The sequence below is a fragment of the Haliotis asinina genome, chromosome 9, assembly GCF_037392515.1.
Source record: "Haliotis asinina isolate JCU_RB_2024 chromosome 9, JCU_Hal_asi_v2, whole genome shotgun sequence".
In the NCBI taxonomy this organism is placed as follows: Eukaryota; Metazoa; Mollusca; class Gastropoda; order Lepetellida; family Haliotidae; genus Haliotis; species Haliotis asinina.
Genome location: NC_090288.1, coordinates 1489533 through 1499460, shown reverse-complemented (window position 1 = coordinate 1499460; position 9928 = coordinate 1489533). Strand labels below are relative to the sequence as shown.

Here is a 9928-nt window from a genome sequence, read left to right as displayed (position 1 = left end):
GTAAATTATATGTGTTGCTTAGGATAATTAATACTACAAACTAAAACAAAAATTACCATTTTATCTTGTTATAACGCATATCATTACAAAGACTGTGACAAATCACAAAGACTCGGTCAGAAATCATAACGTTTCTGTCACACAATTCACAAAGACTCCACCCTCATTGTAACCAAGTTCCCTACCAGTGAACATACACACTGGTACGGACTTTAGATGCAAATTTACTGTCTTTGCAATGATTCCCAATACATTTTGTGAGTATATATTCATATTAGAATACTGAATAGCATTTTCTTGGCGATGAGAAACACAGAATTAAATACGGACGCCCTCAGAGGAAGTCTGTGACTCACCTACGTATTCTGTTCAGTCATTCTCAGCGACCCAATCGTGCAGACATTGCATAACGACGAGACAGCTGGGCAGAAAAACATATTTACCAGTATACAACAAGAAGGAAGTAGATTACACTGATATACGTGCATGGGTCATATGTTTGAAAACGTTTCTCTGTGTGTGCGTTGAATTGGAATTACTTGCGCCCTGGTTGAGTGACTCTTTGTGATCCGGGAGCATGTGCATATATAAACCCTGTACTTCAGCCTAGCTACATTCGGTACCCAACTTGTACAGGTAAGTTATCTATCTTGCTCTTTTGCCAGGTAGGATTATCCAGGACGTGTCTGAAGCAGCATGTGTGTACAGGTGTATCTGAAACATCAGTTATTTAAGTCCATTATTTCAGTCAGGTAATACGAGGGGATGTCAATAAGTTTTGAGCCTTGCATAGAAAAACACAAAATATTGGTATGAACCACATTTATTTTTCAACATAGTCCCCTTGTGAGTCAAGACACTTGTTCCATCTTTTCTGCCAGGCGCTAATGCCATCTCTGTAGAGGGCGCCATTTTGGTCCTCAAACCAAGCCTCACTAGTAGCAATAAGCTCATTATCATCCTGAAATCTACGACCACGCAAGTGTTTCTTGTGATTTGGGAACAGATGGTAATCACTTGGTGTCAGGTCTGGAGAGTAGGGGGGATGCGGCAAGATTTCGTACCCGCATTCCTAGACAGCAGCGGCTGCAACGCGAGAGGTGTGTACTGGAGCACTGTCTTGATGTAGAAGAATACCACGTCTGATCTTGCCCCGGCGCTTCTCCTTGATTGACTGTCGCACTTGCCTCAACAAGTTAGCGTAATATTCCCCATTCATTGTTCTTCCTTTTGGTAAGTAATCTATGTGGACGACGCCTTTGCTATCCCAGAAGACTGTCGCCATTACCTTCTGCACTGATCTGGAGGCTTTGAACGTTTTGGTCCTGGGAGAAGTGACATGTTTCCATTCCATGGATTCTTGTTTGCTCTCAAGATCATAGTGGTGGATCCAGGTTTCATCACAGGTTACTAACCTAAAGTGAAAAGCATCTGGATTCTTGTTGTATCTGGTTAGCATGGACTTGCTTATGGTGATCCTTGTTTGCTTCATTTCATCTGTAAGCATTCTTGGCACAAATCTTGCGCACACCTTAGACATGACGAGATGTTCATGAAGAATTGTCTCGATGGATCCGTGTGAAAAGCCTGTTCTCTCCTCTAACTCGCGGAGTTTGATTCGACGATTTTCCAGCACAAGTCTATGCACTCTGCCAATGTTTTCCTGACTAGTGCTTGTTGTTGGGCGACCTGGACGGGAGTCATCTTCAAGACTCTCTCTACCATGCTTAAATTCATTGACCCATCGTTTGATGGTAGCAGATGAAGGGAAAGACTTCCCATAAACTGCTGAAAGCCTTTCTTTTATGTTCTTCGCCGGGTTTCCTTCAAGAGCTAAAAACTTAATTACTGCTTTATACTCAATTTTATTCATTTTCACTGCCGTGAGGAGGGTCTCTTTCTGTCAATGTGAGCAATGTGAGTAGGATACCAAAACTTATATATATGTATATCACATCAGCTCCACCCCAAGGTTCAATGTCGTACCATAGGCTGTGACACCTGGGTATGAAAAATGCTCAAGGCTCAAAACTTATTGACATCCCCTCGTAAATCAGATACAAACAATTACAGGGACATTTCACTGTGTGTAAAGTATTCACTTCAGTACTGAACACTAGACCGCAGACATGGTGTGATGAAAATCATGTACTAGGTGATTTTCATGCAGGTTTTAGAACTGGCTGTTCCAAAATAGACCACATATACTACTAAAAAAAGAAACGCACAGCTGAAAGTTGTTATCAATTTATACATTCAATGTTCAGTAATACAGGGCAGTCATGAAGAAAACCTGAATGAAAATTAACCGTCCAATGCTGCACGAAACTGTAAGTCACAAATGAAAAGTGTTCCAAGGTCGAGGTCAGCAGTCAGTATCTTGTGTGGCCACCATTAGCATCAATGGTTGCTAGGCATCGGTGTCCCATTGACTGAACCAGACTCTGGGTGAAGTGCCTGGGAATGAGTTGGTACTCTTCCCTCAAGGCCACAAACAGAGCAAGTAACGTCTGTGATTGAGGGTTACGCTGTCGCACACGACGATCCAGTTCGTCCCACAAATGTTCAATAGGGATAAGATCCAGTGATCATGAGGGCCAGTCAAGAACCTGAACATTGTTCTGGGTAAGGAAATCCCTGGTTATTCTTGCTGCATGCGTCCGAGCGCTATGATACTGAAAAATGACGTTCTGTCGATTCATGAAAGGAAGGGCATGAGGCCTGATGATTTCATCATGGTAACGTCAAGCTGTCTAATTGCCCTGGACCTGAATGAGATCTGGATCTGACCTGTCACTGTATGAGATGCCAGCCCAAACCATGACACTTTCATAAACAAATGCAGTAATGAACCTGTTCTGCAAGTGTCGCCCCTGACCTGGGGCGATCACGTGTTGACCCTTGCTGCTGGTACCGATGAAATGTCTTGCTATGGTGCTCTGTGACATATCCAGTTGCCTTGCAATCGCAGACTGAGACTCCCCAACCTACAAATGGCCAGTCGCATTGTTGTGCTGAGTCTCAGTAAGCCTAGGCGTTACTTTAAAACCAAATTTAAGGTTGTCAACTGTCGCACGAGCATTGAAACACCTGACTTTTATTGGAAATGATGCATGGAAAGTGCGTGTAAAAGGAAACGCATGAATTTCTTCCCGTTCACAATTTATTGCATTTATTGAGGAAAACAGATTTTGGTGCGTTTTTGCAAGTTGTCCTCAATGACAATGTTTGCAGACAGCGTTCACCATAGGTATACTGATTATATAGACACCAATCATTCAAATTCGAAAAGTTACATGTAAAAGTACTACCTATGAGTTTACGTTTTGCAGTATTTACTTACTCTTAATGCTAGCGCAACAAAATATTCATGTAAAAGAAATGGGAGATTTTACTGTTTATATGTTGGTTTTTCTAAAGCAATTGATACTTTGGAACACCATATTCTTTTAAATGCTTTGAAACATGTTGGCATGTCGGGTAAATATTTTATCCATGTTACAGCAGTCTGTCAGCTTGTGTGAGAACTAGTGGGGCTCTGTCTCAGCCCTTTGTGTGCAATATCGGTACCAGCCAGATTTGTATATTAAGTTCTCAAATGTTTATCACATTCATTAACCATATACATACTTTACTGGAGGATGTAGGTGGCATAGGGGTGTCTATTTCACGTAATGTAAACGACTTTTATCCCTTAATGTTTGCCGATGATGTTTCTGCTCAGGCAGATAACTGTAACCAGTTACAGTTGAAGATAAATGCTTTAGAACTATTTTGCAATAATGCTGGTTTATACTGTGTGTAAATTTGAAGAAAACCAAGGTTGTTGTATTTAGACAGGGGGAAAGGATGGGCGCAAGGTCTTATGAGAAATGGTACTACAAGGAAGTACTACTACTGAAGTAGTTTCATCTTATTGTTACTTAGGTTTAACATTTGTTCCTAAGCTTGTCTGGAGTAAGGCCGAAACTGTACTAACATCTCAGGCAAATCAAGCAATACTATCAATTAACGGTTTCCAGGGGAATGTTGGTAATATTTCCTGCTCAGATCTCTTTAAGATATTGATCAGTGGTTACACTTATCCTATGTTATGGTTCAGAAGCTTGTCTGTCTAAAACGTCTTGTCCTGAGCGAATGTTTGCAAAACAGCAGCAGTTGCTTCAAGTAATATTTAGCCACTCGTCACCATATGAGGCCAGGTCCCCTGAGGCCCTCTTAGCATTAAGATAGACGTAAGTGCCATATATTCACATAGACTTACGACTATCTTAGCGCTAAGAGAGATTCGAAAATCTAGGTTCAGTGGAAACCACATAATTTGTTCGTAACATCAACCTCTGGTTTGCCTTGACTTGATTACGTAATTGTAGTCCAGCCACGAAACCAATAATTATTATAATCCTCATAACTCGATGATAATGCATGGTTTGGTGGTGAATGTATACCTCCATATTTAATAGTGAGTCAGTGAGTCAGTGAGTGTGGTTTTACGCCGCTTCTAGCAATATTCCAGCAGTATCACGGCAAACTCATCCTTGTTAGGAATCGAACCCGGGTATTTGGCGTGGTGAGTGGACGCTTTAACCACTAGGCTACCCCATCGCGCCTTTCCGGGACGTCACCTGTATATTATCTACGGATTCAAGGCATAACAACGATTTAATCTACACAATATAATTCTGTCCATTTTTTTCTTCTGTCAGAAAAGATGGGATTGACAACCATTCTCTCGCTTTTGGCGGTTACCATAATGACAGGTAAATATTCATGATATATGTAACGTTTGTGTAAGGAAAACGTGTATTACCGTAGTTGACTGTCTAGCTGCTCTAACATTTGTGTAAGGAATACGTGTATTACCGTAGTTGACAATGTTGTCGTACTTTTCTATGGAATATTTCAGTTACAGTTGATGGCAAGGTCTACTCAAAGTGTGAACTAGCCAGGGAGTTGGTCAGTCAGCATGGAGTCGCCAGGAACGAAGCGCATGACTGTAAGTCACGTACATGAAGTCACTGGTTACATGATTTCGTGTACAACTGGTCAACCACAAATGCACATGAACTCGTCGTTAAGAAATATCCTCATCTACGGGCGTCCGTACTTAATTCTGTGTTTCTCCTCACTGTTTCAGGACTGGGGCGGTCGGTCGGGAGAAAATGAAAAAAGTGAAAAAGAAAAAAAAATGCTATTCAGTATTCTAATATCAATATATACTCACAAAATGTATTGGGAATCCTTGCAAAGACAATAAATTTGCATCTAAATTCCGTACCAGTGTGTATGTTCACTGGCAGGGAACTTGGTTACAATGAGGGTGGAGTCTTTGTGAATTGTGTGACAGAAACGTGATGATTTCTGACCGAGTCTTTGTGATTTGTCACAGTCTTTGTAATGATATGTGTCATAACAAGATAAACTGGTAATTATTACATTAGTTTGTAGTATTAATTGTCCTAATCAACGCATAATATAGTTTTGCAACTTTATAATTTACTTAAATAAATACATGTATAGCAATATCATTGATATCATTTTGATCACAATTTGCAATGAAAGTGTGACAAGGTCTCCCTTACTGCAATATTTATGCCTGGAGATTTTCAACGAAAGTGATCCGATTCTGAACAGTTCTATTGTAAGTATAATTCTTACGCTTCAAGGGGATTTAAAAGCACGTGACAGATAGCACCACATTATTTCCCCCCGGCATGCAATGCAAGGGGATATTGTAGACGCCTCGTCCGTCCGTCTGTCCCTCCCACCGTCCCTCCGTAATCATTTTGTTTCCGGAACATAACTCACAGACCGTTTAATATTCTTTGTCCAAAATTGGTAGGTATAATAAACTGAACCTATGGTTCTGTCTTTTGCTATTTACAGATTCTTGGCATTTTTTTTTAACTTTTATTTTCTTTTTGTTTTGGAACGTTTGGGTCTTAGTCTAATGGGAGCGGTGGGCTTCGTTTTCAGAGCATAGCTGAAAACGCGTGTAGTATTTATCTGTAAAACTTGGTAGATATATCAATCAGAACCTAAAGTGGTGCATTTCGCTTTTTAGAGGTTTTTGTGATTTATTTTTTTTGGCGGTTTCAGTGGAAACGTTTCGCGCTTAGGGATGAGGAATGGGTTTCCGGAGCACAACTCAAAAGACATTTGACATCTTTCAACAGAACTTGGCAAATATGTCAGGCAGTTCTTGAAGTGGTGCCTTTTGCTGTTAACTGATATTTGGCATTTTCTATTTTCCATGACTTCCATGGAAACGAACCTTAGTCTAAAAGTACATCAAGTAACTGTTAGATGATATGTTCTTTCAAACATGTGGGAGCCGGGGGATTTGTCATCTACTGACGACTCCTCTACTTGACCACTTATGATGTTCTAGTCAACATTGTCCTCACGTGGAGCAGCTGAGAGACGAAATATGAGAATTTTATATTCAGTTTATATCACCTCGAATTAAGGCTTCAAATATTCAGATGATCTGTAGTCCCTATAGACACATTAATAGAAACGTCCAAGTCCCATTCATGAACAATATCTCAGACATTGTGAATTTTTATGTGACCAAGAATTAATTTTCGGTTACTTCAATTTCATAATCGCAGATTTTCTGTCGCAATAAAGCTATTCAGTGTGTTTTAGAAAGGTGTCTTCTTTTGGCTGATTAACAGCATATGCCTCTATATAGTGGGCAATAAACCCAATCAACCCTGTGGCATGCTACAATAATTCATCCAATCATTCTTTTTTCAAGGAAGATGAGAAACAAGGAATAAAACACGGACGTCCTAAGGTTCATTGCGTCTTGTTATATGGTGCATTTTGTCATTTAGTCAGCCATTTCTCTGTAGGGTTGCCATCGAATGATCGAAACTATATAAGATTTCTTCCGACGGTGAGTCTATGAAGGTCTCCCATGGACACTGTGTAGGCCCTGATCGAGTCTATGTAGGACTCTCATCAACGCTGTGTAGGCCCTGATCAAGTCTATGTAGGACTCTCATCAACGCTGTGTAGGTCCTGATCGAGTCTATGTAGGACTCTCATCGACGCTGTGTAGGCCCTGATCAAGTCTATGTAGGTCTGCCATATACTCTGTGTAGGCCCTGATCAAATCTATGTAGGTCTGCAATATACTCTGTGTAAGCCCTCATCAAGACTATGTAGGTCTCTCTCTGTGTACGCCGTGATGGTGTCTGAGCAGGGCTGTCATCCACACTGTGTTGATCTTGGTGGACTCAGTCGATCTCATCGTCGATGATCACTATAAATTCAGAATAGAGTTTGGACACAACTGACCTCCGAATTCTCCTCAGGGGTGTGCATGGCAAACGCCGAGTCCAGCCTACGTACGACGGCAGTCAACACCAACAGGGGAGGCTCCAGCGACTACGGTCTCTTCCAGATCAACAGCAAATGGAACTGCGATCCCGAGGACGGTAGACAAACCTACAACAGCTGCAGACACCCTTGCTCCGGTAAAACATTGTATTGAAAGTACATGTAGTAGACTAATGCTTATAGTCTCTCAATATATATGTATATAACACTTTGATATTAATAAACTAACCCATAGAAATTGGAAAGGATCCCCAGGAAGAGCAGAGATTGATACCTGAACCTGAGGAAATCTAGACTTGCTTATTTAGGATTGCAGAGAGGGCTTGGCAGTAAGGGAAATAATGTGATTCAAGGCCTGAGACAGACTATGAAAGTATACGTGTGAGAGAGTTAAGTGTTGTATCTTTTTGAACTAATATTCCAACAATATCACGACAGGAGACACCAAAAATGGACTTCACGTATTGTATCCACGTGCAGAATCGACCTGGGACAAGCAAACGCTTTAACCACTAGGCTACTCACAGCAAGCATTATATTGACAACACCAGGAACGATCGGATAATGTTGTTGTGCTTTCAAAATAAAGGCATTTCAGGTCTACACAGTTCAGGGTTAAACTCATCCTTTCAAAACGTTTTATGCTATAACTGAAATCTTCATTGATCCCATCTGAACGAATCATATGTCTAAAGCAGGTGAACAGCTGACTCGCCTATGCAAGTACGCAAGATGGTGTCACCGATGGAGCAGGATACTTGGGTCTTATAACGAACACCTGGTGTCATATGTAGTTACGACAGATATTTGGGGCGGCGGGGTAGCCAAGTGGATAAAGCGTTCGCTCGTCACGCTGAAGACCCGGGTTCGAATCCCCACATGTGTACAATGTGTGAAACTCGTTTCTGATGTTCCTGCCGTGTTGCTGGAATATTGCTAAAAGCGGCGTAAAAGCAAACTCAGTTATTCAGTAATTCGGTATACTAGTGATTCATAATATACACATTATAATATACATGTGGCTTATACAACGGTATCGTCATGTAGGACAACCCTCTCTCAGTTCAGTAGTAATTACCCAGGACTGTGGGAATGTTCTTGTCTTCTTGTCGGTACTGTGATACTTGCAGAACACTCATGTTCTATGGTAATAAATACCATGCTATATCATCTCTTTATCTCAGACTATCTGAACAACGACATCAGTGATGACGTCAGTTGCATCAAACAGCTTCGACGGGAACATAGAGGATGGGGCTTCTCGTGAGTATGACTGACCAGCGGGTGTAGTAGTGACCCACTAAACCAATCACTAGAAATCCCTCGTTAGTTACCTGTTGTTGCTATAGTTATCATATGTGATATAGTTAACGTACCTGCCATATATAGTTGTGATAGTTACCAAACAGTTTCGTCCGTAACTTCTACCATTACAGGTACGGTTATGGTGCTCGGTGTAGCTCCGTGACCAGCAGCTACCTGGACGGATGCACCTACTGAGCTGTCAGTCTGCCACCTCACGACTCCGGACAGCGCCACACCGGTGTCATCAAACTTCACAAGTCCACATGGCTCATGCGTGTTTGGGGTGTCCTTTCTTGAATAAAAGCAGTGAAAATATTTCCTGTTTCTCTTATTTGAAAATGTAAATTGGCGGCCTTCTGTAAACGACAGTTTGTGCACATCGCGTGTGTAGTACATCACCGTATGGACATCACCAGTGAGTATATTATAGATATTTTATTGTAGCATTCCTCGTCGGGATATGAGGGCCAAGTGTGCAACCAATACACCTCATTATAATACCAGAATTGACAAAACAGATATACATTACATTACACGTAACAAAGTTATTGAGTGACAGCCTGTCTGGAGCGTAGCGCAGGAGCAACAGACCCAGGGAACAAGGGTGACTGAGAGAGTGCATGTTCAGTATAAAGCCTACTGGGGCAGCGTACAAGCTGTGCCATAGCAGGGACCATGCATGGTATCCGATCTTAGGCTACCGTTGGAGTCCTGAGAATTTGCGGATTCGGCATGTGGTTGCCCCTTTGGGACATTAAACTTTCATCAGTATATTATTAACACGGGAAATTGGACATATTTTACCAATATTATATAATGACTATTCTCTCCCCCAGAAAGTTACTTGTCATATCTTTCTACGGAACATATGACAAGTTACCTCTGTGGGAAGAGAATGTATAATGGTATGTGTATGTGTCGGACTTAATCCGTGACCAGTATCTCTAAAGCTTACAGAACCACGGTACAATGCATGTAGCTGTCTTTACGGCTGTTTGTAGTTCACGCTGGTCAAATCACGTGCGTGCCACGTGTACCTTCGAGGCATGCTCACGACTGGCCATCGATGCCTTGGTCCTTCTAAATGACATAATCTCAAGTTCACAATAACAACATTATCGTAAGTTTTATTTGTAAACACGATTATCTGCGATAGCTGGAATAGATATATAATACAGATGACAGACGCTGTTTAGTAAATTCACTCAAGCTCGTGTGTTGTGTGGTTTGGTTGTGCCACTGGTACCTCTGCCCAGCGAGTTGAAACTTCAGC

At 41.4% G+C, this 9928-nt stretch overlaps 1 protein-coding gene across 1 annotated transcript; it reads left to right on the top strand.

The window, feature by feature from the left end:
• Window positions 1-361: 361 nt before the first annotated feature.
• LOC137295698 (lysozyme c-1-like) lies at window positions 362-8970 on the top strand. Its single transcript, XM_067827192.1, has 6 exons — window positions 362-636; window positions 4707-4760; window positions 4907-4996; window positions 7326-7487; window positions 8535-8613; window positions 8787-8970. Exons 2-6 carry the CDS (start codon window positions 4712-4714, stop codon window positions 8848-8850), a joined length of 444 nt encoding a protein of 147 aa, XP_067683293.1. The 5' UTR covers window positions 362-636; window positions 4707-4711; the 3' UTR covers window positions 8851-8970.
• The last annotated feature ends 958 nt before the right edge of the window (window positions 8971-9928 follow it).

Excerpts from the sequence above, each read along its gene's own strand:
- LOC137295698 (XM_067827192.1), top strand. The coding sequence starts at position 4,712 with ATGGGATTGACAACCATTCTCTCGCTTTTGGCGGTTACCATAATGACA. Across the intron at positions 4,761-4,906 it reads GGCGGTTACCATAATGACAG|TTACAGTTGATGGCAAGGTC; the intron begins GTAAATATTCAT and ends GGAATATTTCAG. Across the intron at positions 7,488-8,534 it reads CTGCAGACACCCTTGCTCCG|ACTATCTGAACAACGACATC; the intron begins GTAAAACATTGT and ends TCTTTATCTCAG.